At 35.7% G+C, this 16,436-nt stretch overlaps 1 protein-coding gene and 1 non-coding gene across 2 annotated transcripts; both read left to right on the forward strand.

Moving 5' to 3' along the window:
* Positions 1-7,061: 7,061 nt before the first annotated feature.
* LOC127105083 (origin of replication complex subunit 1A) lies at positions 7,062-15,607 on the forward strand. Its single transcript, XM_051042249.1, has 16 exons — positions 7,062-8,240; positions 8,362-8,497; positions 9,419-9,571; positions 9,734-9,874; positions 9,969-10,120; positions 10,205-10,304; positions 10,428-10,550; positions 10,637-10,798; positions 10,891-10,948; positions 11,118-11,294; positions 11,411-11,527; positions 13,237-13,307; positions 13,845-13,940; positions 14,248-14,324; positions 14,521-14,604; positions 15,274-15,607. The coding sequence occupies exons 1-16, from the start codon at positions 7,090-7,092 to the stop codon at positions 15,338-15,340; spliced, it is 2,865 nt and encodes a 954-aa protein (XP_050898206.1). The 5' UTR covers positions 7,062-7,089; the 3' UTR covers positions 15,341-15,607.
* On the forward strand, positions 9,479-9,556 carry LOC127109592 (small nucleolar RNA snoR28). The gene has a single exon (XR_007796865.1). It is a non-coding gene; the product is annotated as a small nucleolar RNA snoR28 (small nucleolar RNA).
* Positions 15,608-16,436: the final 829 nt, after the last annotated feature.

Here is a 16,436-nt window from a genome sequence, read left to right on the forward strand (position 1 = left end):
AAGTGAACACCCTACCACTACGAGTCATACCTCAGACGACAACTATATTTGTAATATTAGGCTCTGTTATTATTAGCGGTTTATCAACCCACATATGTTATGTCATTGTAATTCTAGGGCACAACTTTGGTGCTCTCAAAAGGAAACGGTGTTAAAACACATATAACTAAGGGAGACATCTGGCTTACTAGTAATTGAGCATTCTTTCTTGGATATGGGATCTCAAGGGTTCAAGGGTGGCAATACTTTCATCAATTTTCATATGGCCTATCTAAACCAACCCTTAATCCATCGACTTTTGAAGGCAACTCTTCATTTGTTTACAATTGTTTGGATTCGACAGACATACTTCACAGCTGTTATGTACTTCTGGGATCATGTCATGCTTCAACAACTTGTCTCAAATTATAGAAAATGTGGTTTTTATGCCATTTACTTATTAGATTACATCACACTTGACTGATTCCTCAACAACATTCATAAACTGGCCAACATGAACAAGCATTTGGTTATTCTTTACATTCAGGACTTCTTCTTTAAAGGACAATAATTTGCGATTGATTAGCTCTTAAACCTTAAATTTGAGGGCCTTACAATTTTCAGTAGTATGCCTGGGTGATCTAGCATGATACTTATATCTAACATTTACATCAAAAGTAGGTGGATAAGGTGGTATCATAGGCGCGAGGAATCTGGGCTTGACCATCACCTCTTTGAATCAAGTAGGGTAATATTTAACTGTATGTCATAAGCACGGGATCAAAGCGGACAACCATCCTCTCGTAATTGTTTATGGGTTTGGGTTGATTCCTTTGTGGGCAGTGATTCTTTTGTTGTTATTGTTGATTTTACGGGGGTACCATTAATGGTTGTTGGGTTGGAGGTATTAGGTATGCTGGTTGAAGATATTATCCTAGGACTATTGCTGCCACATAGGGATATTGATAATAGGGAACTTGAGTCGAGGGCACCTAATGACATCCTCCTTTATTGGGCATAACAACACTAGTTTCGCCCTCATTTTTCTTCTGGTCGTTGTTGGGAAACTTCTTCGTACCAACTTGACTACTAAAACTATTGAGTATGTCTAATCTCCCAATGTAACACCATATTTTCAATTTAGTCATTTAATCGATTTATCCATGAATTAATTGTGAATTGGTGTATTTATTTTATTATAATACGTGAGGTGCAGAGGTTAGTTGGAATAAGTTAGAATTATTCATTATTATCTTGGTAATTAAATAATAGGAGTTTATTTAATTAATTGAGTAAATACTATTGGAATAATAAAATAATGAGGAAAATGGGAATGTGTAGAGATTTTAAAGGCAAGGTGGTAATTATAAGGTTAAGTTGAGGATAATAGAGAGAAATCACAATTAGGAGGAATATGGTTATTAGAAATAAGAGAGACGTAGAGAAAGAGTCAATTTGCATCTTACGTGAAAACTTAGAAGAGAGAAAAGAAGAGCTAGGGCAAGAGGAATGAGAAGAAGGGCTTAGGATAAAAAGTTCAAAGATTCTTTCATCTTTGCTAGAATAATCAGGTAAGTAGGGGGGAGGGAACTATTCATCTATGAGTGCTAAATCATGAAATGGTAGAGATGTTTCCTTCACCTCCGATATGGTTTGCTCTTAAATTGATGTTTTGATGAATTTTGATGAACTTTGGTGGATGTTATTGAATATTGATTATTTGATGATGAATTGTATATTGATAATCTGTTTTCACATGATTGAATTGAATTGTAATGGTGTGTTGTTGTTATATTGGTGTGTTCTTGAGTTTTTATGAAAAATTGGTGTTTTAGGGTATAGTTTTGGATGATGGAATCATGAGGAAAAACTATAGTTGTGTTAATTTAAGTATGTTTGATCCATTGGTGATGTTAGAATGTAATTTTGAGAGCTTTTGAATGATTAATTAGGGACTGGTATGAGGTTTGAAGGTTTGGAAGTGGTTCTGTAATCGTAACAGAGGAAACTATTTTTCAGAAAATCTTTCAGCTGCAATCGATTGCACCCAGATTGCACTAGTGCAATTTTTGGAAAAACCTTTTGTGTCAATCGATTGCACCCTGACTGCAATCGATTGCATATTATAAGTTTTTGGAAAATCTTTCAGCGACAATCGATTTCACAATATACTTTTGAGAAAAATTTGTTTTCAAATTAGTTAACATATCTCGACGATTTTGGTCATAACTTTTATTTCGTAAGTCCCATCTAAATATCGTTCGAAGTGTTGGAAATCTGACACGCTGAACTACATAGTGGTAGTGAGATTTGGGATGATTAAATTAGGATTATTTTGGTACTATTGTTGTGGTTTTCATGATAACGTGATGAATCGTTTAGTGAAACCTTGAGTTTCTGTTGTTGATAAATTGATATGGTAAATTTCTAACATAATTCTAGGTTGTTTGATTGTTGTGTTTTAATAACATGTGAGTTGTGATGCATGGTTTCTATGTGAAACTATCTTGTTGATGTTCTATAGGAAATTATGCAGTTTGATATGATACCATTTGTATTGTTGAGTATTGTGATAATGCATACATTCATTCATGCATCATGAGTTGTTGATCTTGTGAAAGAGGCGATTACATGTTTCGATGTTGATGACCGATAATTGTCCCAAGCTTGATGTTAAGGCTTGAAGCTCGGTGTGGGGCTCATGGGTTCAGCAGATGGAACCCGGTTCGTAATCGGAATCATTATTGAGATTGGTACCGCATGCATATGAGTCTATAATGTTGTTGTGAGTCACATTTCATATTGATTGTGTTTTTTTTTTGTGAAATGGGTGAAACTTAAATACACGTGTTATGTTGTATAGTGGACTATATTTTAATTGTAGTATATTTAATCTACTTTGATTATTTATGCACCACTTATTATTTGAATGTATTTCTCACCCCCTCAGTTTGAATGTTGTCCATCATGGATATCTCACAGATACTCATGAGTAATTACTGTAGTAAGTGAAGTTAGCTCAATGATTTGCTTCTTTAGTTTTGTTGTTTTTAGAAGTCTTGCTCTGATCTTGTAACATCGGGGTTGAGAACATTTTATTTAATTATTCTGTTGAAGTTTAATATTTCATTGGCTTATGTTGAAGTTGTTTAAGAGTTGAGTTTGATAACTCTTGTTTTTAAAGAAGTTTTATTTAAATGAGTTTTAAAGACTGAATGTTGAGTTTATATTTAATTTATCTAATTAGGAACGATATCGCCACAATGATACCCTAAGTGAAGGTGAGCGTATGATGACAAGTGTTGCATGACGTTAGTATATTCCGATGTATGTTTATTAATTGTTGAATGATTTTAGAGGTTTCTCGTTGGTGACACCTTAAATTGTCATATAATTCTTAATACATGAGTTTCGGGGTTTAGGATGTTACACCCCGACTTCTCCGCCTATACTGCAAGGCATTTCATGCCTTATATGAGGGCCAACTGCGACCTTCCTTCCTCAAAAGTCTCGTCTCTATGTTCGATCTTGCCATATCCATATTATGCCGAAATATGTTGCTTATGTCCTGGGTGTGGTCGTCTTTAGCCTTAAGTACCTCTTTATTAGAGGGCCTAGGTGGTCTTCCATGAGTATTTGGTGTCATGATAGGGTGTGACACCCTATAGAACCATGTCAAGTTGCCTTTTGTATAAGCCCAATGTACAGGAGCTAGCACCCTGCAATAGTCATATGATACCAAATGACTATCGAAATCCTCAAGTATTTCATAAAGATTTATGTGACATATGGTGGGAGGAACAGACTCTGAGGGGTGTCTCAAAATAATCTGCAAATCAGCAACTGACGCATCTCTCGCTCGGGCAGATACAAGTGCATCAAATTTGGCCCATATGTCAGTCATCCATAGTATAACGAAATGAGGTCCAATTGACACGTCTGGCGGTGACCACCGCATGGGTAGAAGGCAATGTCATATGCTACATAATGATCAAGATACACCCGAAATGTATGAATCCTCTGATTCCCTTTGAGCGAGGAAAAAGTGGTAGCATGTGGCCAATCCTCAATGCAGTCAGGCACAGGTTCCCACAAAAAAAGCAAGGAAAGTAGGAGATTATCCATTACTGAAAATTGCTCATATTAAATATGAGTAACAAGTGTAACAAAAGACTTATGAAAATATTAGTAACAGTAAATTATCGTAAGCACTGTGCAACTTCTTGTCATTTCTCTATCTTCCAAAGACAACCCTTGCCCAACTCCAAGTACAGGTAGACCAAACATGCACCCCTAGTTGTACTCATGAATCTCCAAAAAGCCAATGAAGTATCTGATATAGACACATTGACATATGTTTCACTTTTGTCCACAAACATGGATGTGCCAATCAGGAATAAGAAGTGATGCCTCAATGCACATTGTCAATGGTACTCAACCAACATATCATCACCTTTGCCATTCACAACCATCTGCATGTGGTCTTTATAAAGTTTTTCCAAAATTTTAATTATAGAACGAGCACCTCTAGTATCAGATACCTCATTTGCAACGGCAGTTGGGTTAACCCCTAAATATGTAACCAATATCTCACTGGCTTCCTCTCGATCGAGCCTTCCGTGGTCCAATAATTTTCCTCTGATGGGAAGATGCACGAGGTATAAGATACCATCCATGGTGATGGTCATCTTGCCAATAGGAAGGTGGAAAAACCACGCCTCTGAATTCCATCTCTTTGCAAATGTCGCACGAATGCCATGACTTATGATAGTTTACGCAATAACACATAAACCAACAAGACCATAGTACTAGATAACATTCTTGAACCAGTCAGCGTCGGACTGTTCCAAATACAATATATTCCTTCCTTGGTATACGAATGTTAAACATGGACGTTTATGTAAAAAAAAATTCACCATCAATCGCGATTAAATTAGTTTAAAATAAATGTAATACAAAGGTAAATAAATATACCCCTCATTCCCAAACATACCCAGCAACACAGTCTTCATACAAATGAAGCAAGGAAGTGTCAAATGGGCCTCCTAGATAACTATCTACAAGGGTTTTAACAACAAGCTCCTCGTGGGCTTTAAGAGCTTCATGAGCTAGGGACACATGGTCCTGTGAAGTAGATGCCTGAGACAGGCGACTACATGAAGTAGAAGAGGATGGTTGTGAACCATCAAGCGAGGTATCATCCACTCGCGACCCTACCCTGTCCCCCTCACATTGTACAGACGTGTGTTGGGACACACAACCATGCCTAATTCTATCATAGTTGTTTTTCAGGCATTGCACCTGTACTAAAACCATAAAGTCACATATAAATTTAACCAAAATCAACAATTCAACCAAAATGCAGCCAAACACAAGTCCAAAGATACATCTCCGAAAATAGTACTGAGAAATTCTAGAGATGCATCTCTTGATGAATTTACGATTTTCAGCAATGGCAAAAACCCCATTGCTACCTAACCTTCAACCAAATGATAATGCATGTCTATACCGGCTACCTATTTCAAATGTACTACTATCTAATGCAACTTAAATAACATATGTTGCCTAAAACATCATTCAAAACACAAAAAGAAAGAATGAAATGAGAAACTTACCAAATTTGAGTTGTGGATAAGAAGCTTGAATAAAGTAAGTACCTTTGCAACAAGTGAAGTTGAATGAAGTGAGCGAACTTGATGAAACTTGGCCAAATGGGGGTTTGAAAATGGTTTGTAATAAAAGAGCTCAAATGATATTTTTTGAGTGACTTTTCAGAAAATGAAGGAGGAATAAGGAAGGATCTGACGTGGGTTTATGAATAAAATGCATATGAAGATGCATCTCCATAAAACTCACTGAATTTTGAATTAATGGTATTTATGGAGATGCATCACTGTACTCACCCTTATGTTATACGGAGATGCATCTCCAAATTATTTTTTTGGCAAAATAAGGATAACTCATTTATTTACGCTGAAGGGTGTGTTAAAAAATGTGTCTAAACATACATCTCTGAACGCTAGGGGAATTTGTGAATTTTCACGGTGGTGAAAAAACACCCTACAAAATTTAAAGAGCAACCCTCAAATTATTTCAGAATTTCTTAATGTACCCCATACGTTACTTACACACCATACAAAAATACTAAAATATCCCCCAAATTTCAGAGAAGCATCTCTAGATGCATCAAATATACACATTTTTTTCGGAAATGCATTTTCGGAACTTGCTGAACAAAAAAAAGTAGGAACTTATGTTTAAGCCTCATCAATTTAGTCGCAAAAGTCACAAAACCAAAGTCTTTCTGATCAGATTTCTTGACATCCCAGATAAAACTAGACATATGGGTTAGCTAACATTCAACACTTGTATATCTTTTAGGATAAAAATAGACATATGGGTTAGCTAGCATTCAACACTTGTATATCTTTTAGGATAAAAATAGACATATGGGTTGGCTAGCATTCAACACTTGTATATCTTTTAGTTGACATCCTGCAAAAACTTATGTCTAAACCTCTCTAGTTCTGCTGCAAAAATTGACAATAAATGTTTGTACAATATTCTTTTGAGTCTCCCTTTAAGTGGTACGTAGCATTTCAATTTAATGGACAATAAAATGCATTTTAGTTGAATGCCGAGGTGTTACAATTTACATTATGCTTCATACCATAATGAGTTGTTAACTAGATCAAAATTAACGAGCAATAAGGAGTTTACATTCTGTTATAACGTCTTTTTCGAATTTAGTGTCGGTGTGTAACAACAACATGGAGAAATATATGTATGATGATAAGTATCCATTTTCCTTGTAAAACTCAAATTTGTTGGACCTTTTTCATTTTTTTTGCTATTTTTTTTCAGCAGATTTCATAATTTTTTTCGAAAATGTATTTTCGTAATAAATTTATTCATAAAATAGGAGTATGACTGAAAAACAAATAAAGTGTGTGTTGGATGCGTCCGAAGATGCACTTAAGAATCTGAAGGACATTTTAATATTTCCGTGTGATGTGTAAGTATCATATATAACGCATTAAGAAATTCCCAATTATTTCACATATTGTATTGGGCCAGAAACTAGAAATCCCTATAAAGCCGGCCCAAAAAATGTTCAAAGGGGGAAAATCTAGACAAATTTGGCGCCATTTTCCCTTTATACTCAGCCCCTTTCTCGCAACTCCACCATTGGTGCTTCTCTTACTCCTTCTTCCTCTAAACCCTAGTTCGCAGCTGCACGCCAAATCTGAACTCCATTTCAATCCTTCAATGGCTTCCACTCCCAAGAAGTCACTTCAATCTCCTTCAAAATCCAAGCTCCGATCACAATTCTCACCTGTTGCAGCACCCGTTACTCCAAATTCCTTACCTGCACGTAGATCCACGCGCTTGAATTCACTCCTCACCGATTCTCCCCAAACTCCCAACCTCGTTGATGCATTCAACGAATCTCAAAACCAAGATGAAACTCCGAAGAGAGGGAGAAGAATTGGACAGTATACGGAACCTGCTGCGAAATCTCGTCTTAATTTTGATTTCTCTCGCAAAGACAAAGTTGTAACTCGCAATAATGCGAGCAAACTAGAAAATGGAAAAGATACTGCTCAATTTTTGAACAAGAGAGATAAGAAGAGTGAATCAGGTGTAGTTCCATTTGCTCTACAATCCCCGGATAAACCGAAATCTGCAAAGAGGAAGAAGGAGAAGGAAGATGAGAAAACAGTTGAATTGTCGAAGAAGAGAAATGGGAAGGATAAGTCTGTTAAGGTTTTGTTTGCTCCGACATCACCCGAACAATCAGAAACTAAGAAGAGGAAGAGGAAGAATGTGTTTGAAAAAAAGGTTGTTACCAAAGGTAAAGCTGCTGCGAGTAATGGGGGGAAAATTGCGAAGGTGCAGTATTATAAAAAAGTTGTTTATGATGGTGGTGAGTTTGAAGTTGGGGATGATGTTTATGTGAAAAGGATTGAAGATGCTACCTCTGATGAGGAAGATCCTGAAGTAGAGGAGTGTAAGTTGTGTTTTTGCTTTGGAAATGAAATCATGATTGAGTGTGATAGTTGTTTGGGTGGGTTTCATTTGAAATGCTTGAAGCCGCCTCTGAAGGATGTTCCTGAAGGGGATTGGATCTGTGGGATCTGTGAGGGTCGTAAGATGGGTAAAAAAGTTGATTTTCCAAAGCCTCCTGAGGGTAAGAAGCTAGCTAGGACAATGCGTCAGAAGCTTCATTCAAGTGATTTGTGGGCTGCTCGTATTGAGAGGTATGGTAAAGTTTATATAGCTCTATCACGTATCGGTTTGCTGTTTTTTCTTTTATTGAATAGTAACTATGTTGACATCGATTACAGGGTTTATTTTACATTGTTATTTTAATGTGAGCAGTATATGGAAAGACGTGGATGGCAGCTATTGGTGTCGGGTACGGTGGTATATGATCCCGGAGGAGACTTCTGTTGGACGACAGCCGCATAACTTGAGCAGGGAGCTATATCGGACCAATGATTCTTCAAACATTGAGGTGATCAATCTTACATGATTTGGTTGTTGTTTAATGTATTAACAAAGTGCTAGTATGATAAAAGTGCTCTAGCTGTACTTCCAAACTATCAATCAAATCAAATTGAACTTAACATGTTTAGTGGCTAACCTTGATAATTTTGGAACATCTAGATAGCTTGAGTTTTCTTGTCCACAGTCAATAGTCCAATATCAATTCAAGTCTCAATCTTACTCTGAAAAAAATACTCAAGGTATCTAGATGTGCGAAAAAACTACTGAACTAGAGTTTAATTGGGTAAACAGTAGATGTCAATTATGGACTGATTGCTTACTTTGATAGATTGATTACATACTTGATTAGTTTGGCTAAGCATATCTACAATCATGTCTCTTCATATCAGTGTTGTTGATGGGGAGCTAAAATCCCCCCATACCATCCGCTTTGCTGCTCTGCATAGTGCATTATGGCGGAAAACCAATAGCAGCTGATATTTACCATTGCGGCAATCCCCAAAACCGCCGTGTATATCTGCCATGATGGATATTAGATAACACAACACTGCTTCATATACCTCAAATTTTATATGCCTTAATGGCTCTTCTCAAACTTTAACATCCTTGGTCTGGTTTACTTGTTTATGCTATTTTTCTCCTGATTTGTTTACCTTTTGCATTCGATATAATCAGATACGATAAAAGGGGACTAGATTTCTAATAATGAAATAGTTTGTGTAGATTACACTTGTGTTATTAAATGTGGGGAATAACTACGTTGAAATTTAATCTATCCCAGCTTGTAGGATGAATCATAATGCACAACTAGTGGTGACTTTTTCAAGTTTCATAGAATTTGTAATCTATTAGTTTGAATGCATAATGTTCAAGGTAGTATGAACTTATCCTCCTTTTGCTCATCATGGTCCTTCTTTGTTCAATATAGATGGAATCTGTCCTTAGACATTGCTATGTCATGACCCCTAAGGAGTATGCCAAAGCTAGCAATGAGGGAGATGATGTTTTCTTGTGTGAATATGAATATGACATCCATTGGCACAGTTTCAAACGCCTGGCTGATATTGATGATGAAAGAGAGGTAACTGTCTTAGTAAATATATGTACAAGGACCATTCTTCTCATAAAAGGATTAACCATTTCAGTGCTAATATTGATTAAGTTTTTTCATACATGTTTGAATGGTGATAAGACTGCTCGTTTACTGTACTAGTACTGACGAGTTTATATTCTTACATGGTAGAATTCTGATGAGAGTGACAATGATGAAGACTGGAACATCAGCAAGGAATCAGACTCTGATACAGATGAAGATGTTGAATATGAAGAGGAAAATCTTAAAATTGCACAAGCTCAACTACCGATAAGCCATCAACTAGCTGCAGTATGATTATTATTGTTGACTTGTATTAATTTGTATTGATTTTTTGTGTGTTCATGATGAGTTCCTATGGAAAGTTAATGTGTAAATGATACAGAATCTGCACAAGGGACGTTTCTTTGGACTTCAGAAGATAGGAACAAAAAGAATTCCAGAGCATATAAGGTCTCACAAACAGACTAATCTTGAAAGAGCAAAGGCTTCACTGTTGTTAGCTTCGCTGCCTAAATCGTTACCTTGTAGAAATAAGTATGTTGAAGTTTGAACATAATTTTTTATATTTCACTATCTGTGTTGAGTTACTATTTCTAATCAAAATATACTTTTATTTAGAGAAATGGATGAGATAACTACATTCATCAAGGGTGCTATTTCTGACAATCAATGTCTGGGACGTTGCCTTTACATTCACGGTGTTCCAGGAACTGGCAAGGTACTATTTTCTAGTAGAACCAACTGTTTTTTAGTCTAATAAGTAATATCCAGTGAGACTTTAGTTTAGCTATCACAAAGCAAATCTTATTATTTTACTCCTTTTTTCGACGTGTAACTGCAGACCATGAGTGTGCTCTCAGTGATGAGGAGTTTGAGGTCAGAAGTTGATGCAGGAAACATCAAACCATACTGTTTTGTGGAGATTAATGGTCTGAAATTGGCTTCACCAGAGAATATTTATAAGGTAAAGTTTTAAAAGTTATACTGTTTTGGATTTTATGACCACATTCCTCAGTTGTCTTATGCTTCCAACTTCTAATACTGTTTTAGGTCATATATGAGGCATTAAATGGACACAGGGTCGGATGGAAAGAGGCTCTCCGTTTGCTAAATGAGAGGTTTGTTGAAGGGAAGAAAATTGAAGAAGAGGCTGACCGACCATGTATTTTGCTCATTGATGAACTTGATCTTCTTGTAACAAGAAATCAGTCGGTAAGCAACAAATCCTGCTGTAAGAAACTTGTAATTAGGTCTGTGTTCTTTATTTTATGGAACTGGATAGCTATAACTTTCCTTTATCACAGGTTCTGTACAATATCCTCGACTGGCCTACCAAGCCACATTCCAAGCTAATTGTGATAGGTAAGATTTAAGCTTTTGTGAATTATATACAAAATTATGGTCTTCCAGTCTAAAGAGATGTAATATCAAATAGTGGGATTACAAGAGTTCATAATTTCATATAATTATAACTACAGTGCCTCTGTGGACTGCAAAAACTTAATATTTTGTAATAATGTATTGGATTCAGGGATAGCAAATACAATGGATCTTCCAGAGAAGTTACTTCCTCGTATATCAAGCCGAATGGGCATCCAAAGGCTTTGCTTTGCCCCATATAATTATCAGCAGCTTCAAGAAATCATTTCGAGTCGCCTCAATGGAATTGATATTTTTGAAAAACAAGCTATGGAATTTGCTTCAAGAAAGTTTAGTCTCCAAATCATTTTGAGATTGATTTTTGTTTAATCTTTTAAGCAGAAAATGGACACTTCTTTTAAAAATAGCTTGTTGATTTACTATTGACATGATCTTTAAATGTTCAGGTTGCAGCTATCTCGGGAGATGCACGCCGTGCTTTGGAAATATGCAGACGTGCAGCTGAAATTGCAGATTATCGTATAAAGAATCTCGCTTCAAATCCTGATAATGTTGCTGCAGGTATATCATGTGAACAAGCTCTATTTTACATGTCATCACAGGAGAAAAGGGGACCATATAATGTTTCATACTTTTTGTTTAAATAAGTTTTATATCTTATTCTAAATGGCATGTTCTCTATTTACATGTTGCCAGTTAGTTACCTGTGCCTGCCTTCACAAAAGTGTCATTTGATTTTACACATAAGTAAACAATAAGTGTATGCATGTTTTGTTTCATCTACAATATGATTGAAGCCTGATATTGTAATTTCATTGGTCTCTTTAATTCTAATGTCACTCTGCATCAATAAAATGAATTCTGTCACATGGTAGTGACAGGAACTAAACTGATTCTCCATGTTTTTTTATAGAAAATCAATTATTCAACTTTTTGCCTACCCCTAAGTGTAATTACTATCATCATATACATGTTTGTAGTAGATGTTTATGCCATCCAAGCAATGGCTACTTATGGGGTCAGCATGGTTTTTGAGAGCTTCAAACCTCTCACTTGCAGCAATGGATGATTGTCGCCTCAATAGGGTGGCAAGACACTAGAATAGGATGCTTGGGAATTTGAATCCACAATCACCGGGAAGTCTGCCTAAGTTCGTATATGAAAAAGATATCATGGCATTGGTGTTGGCAATCCAACATTACTTAATGGGGAGAAACAATGTTTTTAGTGATCATAAGAGTCTTAAACACCTGCTCCGACAAAGGGTCATAACTGCAAACCAACAGTGTTGGCTTTCCAAGGTGATGGAATACCAATTCAAGGTCATCTACATCAAGCCATTCTAGAAGTCAATACTGCTAAGAGTTCTACATTGGATGGGATATGTCCGACATATAAGTAGAGATAATCCTCATCTTACAAACCAGTTTTGTAAATGTTGAGTTATGCTCAACCCAAATTATAAGATGGTATCAATGCCTATCCAAAATTCTTTTGATTACCTGCTGTCACGTTGCCGCTATTGAGTCACTCATTTAATACTCATATTGTTCAATCTTCGGCGTGAGAGTGTATGTTCCATCCCACATTGGATGAGATATGATCTGAACCTAAGTCTATATGTGGAGACAATGTCCTCCTTACAAACTAGTTTTCTAAAGGTTGAGTTAGACCCAATCCAAATTCTAAAAAGTATTACTATCCAAACAATAGGATCTTCTTTAGAAGGCTTCTAATGCTAAACCAATATATGCCTTGCGAGTGCGGCTGCTAGTTTTCAAGGGTCGGTTGGTATTATCCAAACAATCCCCCCTTATTCCAACATTGTTGGCTGAACTCCAACCCATCCCCGAGAGAAGCCGCTGATGCTTTACTAATACCTTCAAGAGGCTAGCATTTAGCTAGTATCTATAACTTTCAACACTTTACATTTGGCTATATCTATAAATTCAGGAGGCAATTACATATGCCAATATCAATTAATTGAATACACACCTTTTGTTCACCAACAATTACCAATAAAATTATGAAAAACATGTCAACCATATTTTTTTGGTCTTCTTCCATATTTGTTATTCTGCTGTTACCTATGTGTGCAGGTCTGATATTATTTTAAAAATCAGAAATATTTCATCTTTTGCCTTCCACTGTGGAGAATGTTTTCAGCGCATGTTAACTCTAATATGCAGTCAGCATCACTTGTATGTGCAAATGCTTTATGTCTGAGGCAGTGCTTAAGCTCACTAATTCATTTGTGTCTGCTCTTTTAGGAAAGGGGCTTGTTAGCATTGCAGACGTTGAAACAGCCATTCAAGAAATGTTCCAAGCACCTCATATTCAAGTGAGTTGAAATTTGCTCTGTGCTGATTCTTTTCCTAGACATTTCAAATATTTATTTCCCTGATTCTTATAAGACTCCCAACGAGTCTTGACTGTGAACCAAGTCATGAGATGTAAAGTTATTGATGATACAACATTTAGTATAAAGGTTTCTGATGTAACTATGATATCCACTTTTTTGAAAAGCAAAACTGAGCAGTTTCTTTAACTGAGGATCATACCATGAACAGGACTTTATTTTGTTTTATATGGCCTTGGCATTAGTAATTATGAAAGAAAGAACATGCATGTTATTTTTGTTTGTCGGATTTGACGGCTAACCTTGTGGACCAGTGATCATAGGGCATAGTTAATAAGTTAAATATGAAATTGGTGGCGATGCTTCCCCTTTATATATTAGCCACATTTTTCTTCAAATTCCATGACATTACCTTGGATAGATTCATAAGCACTTTTAGACATTCATTTACCTGGGAGACTAGACTGGCTAATGATTTTTTTCTGTCTCACATGACATAAATCTTTTTTCACTTTGAAGGTGATGAAAAACTGTTCCAGACTTAGCAAAATTTTCCTGACAGCTATGGTGCACGAGCTTTACAAAACAGGAATGGGGGAAACCACTTTTGAAAAGGTCTGCTTCTGAAGCTTCTTTCTGTTGTTAACTTATTTGATTCATTTCACATTCAGACCATACATTAAGTTTTCTACGATTGAAGAGGTGAAATATGCTTACAACCTTAGTCCCCAGCTCCTTTTCAGTTTAATAGCATTACCTGACGTTTTTTATGCTTGCAAATGACTCAAAATATATTACATTTCTAGGCGAACTTAGAGGTTTTATATACTGGTGTTGATTTTCTACTTAAAAGGTGTTAGTTAGGAGCTTAATGTTAATTTGATGAAGTGCTCTTATGTAAGGTTTCATTTTAACAATGCAGTTGGCAATGACGGTTTCATGTCTCTGTACCAGTAATGGAGAAGTATTTCCTGGATATGATATCCTCCTGCAAGTTGGGTAAGACTAATGTTTGTTTGCTGCATGTTTCGGATTTGAAGTGGCCTTAAAAGTGAAAATAGGGGAAGGGAAAGGTTGTCTTGCTTTGTACTCGAATACAAGCAACAGACTGTTTAAATGCTAAGTGCATGAGAACCATCCTAGTTGCATTTGCATGTCTATTTTATCTAAGAAGCCCTTGTTCCAATTTTTGCAGCTGTAAGCTGGGGGAATGCAGGGTCATTTTGTGTGAAGCAGGTGCCAGGCACAGGTTGCAAAAGTTGCAGCTCAATTTCCCAAGGTTATTTCTCAAAGCCCTTATTACTACTTCAGCTGCTTGTAATGAAACAAACTAATGAAGGGAATCTTTTAAGTTCAATAAACCAAATCAATAATCATTTTCCTTTAGTTTTGATCATAATTTTGCATTCATCGGATCCTCGTCTATTAAAAAAATAAGCAACCCTTATGGAATTACACTAAAAAAGTTAAGTGAGTATTTCAGTAGTTTGGTGAGTCTGTAGATAGATGAGTGCATATGCTAAAGTGTGGCACAGCCAGAATAAGTAACTAGTTTCATTTGGAGTACAAATCAATAGTACATCCTGTAGCATTGCTGGAATGTGACAAAAATGGAACAGTTATTTTTCCTCCCTGGGTAGTATAGCCTTTTTATTAAACAAAACAGAAAATGTCCAAAGACTTAAGGTTACAGATACGATCATTGATCAGCAGGCTCAATCTGTATAATAAGTTTGGGAATGTGAATGCAATCCTTGCTAATTCATGACCAGTTATATTCACATCTGTCTCCTTTAACACCATAAAAGATAAAAGTCTGAGTTGTTGAAAATGAAATTTGTTCATTCCTCAACCGGTTCTTTTCAGTATTGAATTTATACCCATAATTATGTGTCGTTAGTGAATGTAGTTCCATTAATTTGACTGGTTTCATTCTACTTTATGACAGTGATGATGTTGCCTTTTCTCTGAGAGACTGCAAAGATCTACCTTGGTTGTCCAAATATCTAATGTAGGAATGGGAATTTGATTCTGTTAAAGAACATTTTTTATTCAATTTTTTTATGACTTAACAATTGCTACCAATGCCGGCACTATTAAGAATACAAGTGTCTGCAAACACTGTTGTATGTTGGGTCCTGGGCCGTCTATGTATTACACTTGTATTAGACCTTGTATTATTACCTGTTGCAGCCCACATAAGAGGCACATCTCAGCCACACTATTAAGACAGTTTTGTATCTTTCTCATATCAGAATTAATAATACAGTTCCTTATTTAAATTTTCAGTTTTTCCTTTTCTCCCTGGTTCAATTTTTAAAGGGTGTTTTGAAATAATTGATGCTACCACATATGCTCTATGAAAAAGGAGGCTTTTACTTTTTTTGTTAAATTATTTCAGAAACAAGACTAAGCCAAAAACTAGAAGTGAATCATAAGGGGTGGAAGTAACAGTTGAGTGTCTGTTAGAAGTTGCATGTTTGAATTATAGTTTGCAATTTTTGTTAAACATAATTAGTTTAGTTATTGTATTAGTTATATTGATTTATTGTCATGTGTATTTTCATAGATGGTTTGTTATAACAACCGTTCCTTATTTTGCAGACTTTTTGTTAGGAACAACTCTATATTTGAGCCCCACTTAGTTCTTAGTTGTTAGGCTTGAGAAAAAGAAATATACTTTTCTTTATTTTTCATTTTAATTGTTTATGCATATTTTCCATTTGAAAAATATGTATTGGCTAGGTATCCATTGGGCAAGACTTAACATGATATTAGAAGAATCAAATTAGGTTCCTCTATCTCATATTCACGTTTATTTTTCCTCATTATTGATCAAATTAAGATTCTCCTTCATATCTACATTATTACACGTGCCAAAATCTTTCTTTTCTAATAGGATTTTGGGCAACACACTGTTTACAATATTATCACCATCCACTTAGAAAATTACCTGGTGTTAACCCTTCATTGGTTTACTCAAGATTTCACCCTATTTCTGCATACTACCTCTGTTCCTTTATATAAGAGACAATTCATTTTTTAGGTTCATTTAATAATCATTGTTATTGATTATTTAATAAATCTAAAAATTAATTTGTCTCTTATAAA

This window comes from Lathyrus oleraceus, chromosome 7 (genome assembly GCF_024323335.1).
Source record: "Lathyrus oleraceus cultivar Zhongwan6 chromosome 7, CAAS_Psat_ZW6_1.0, whole genome shotgun sequence".
NCBI classification, from domain to species: Eukaryota; Viridiplantae; Streptophyta; class Magnoliopsida; order Fabales; family Fabaceae; genus Lathyrus; species Lathyrus oleraceus.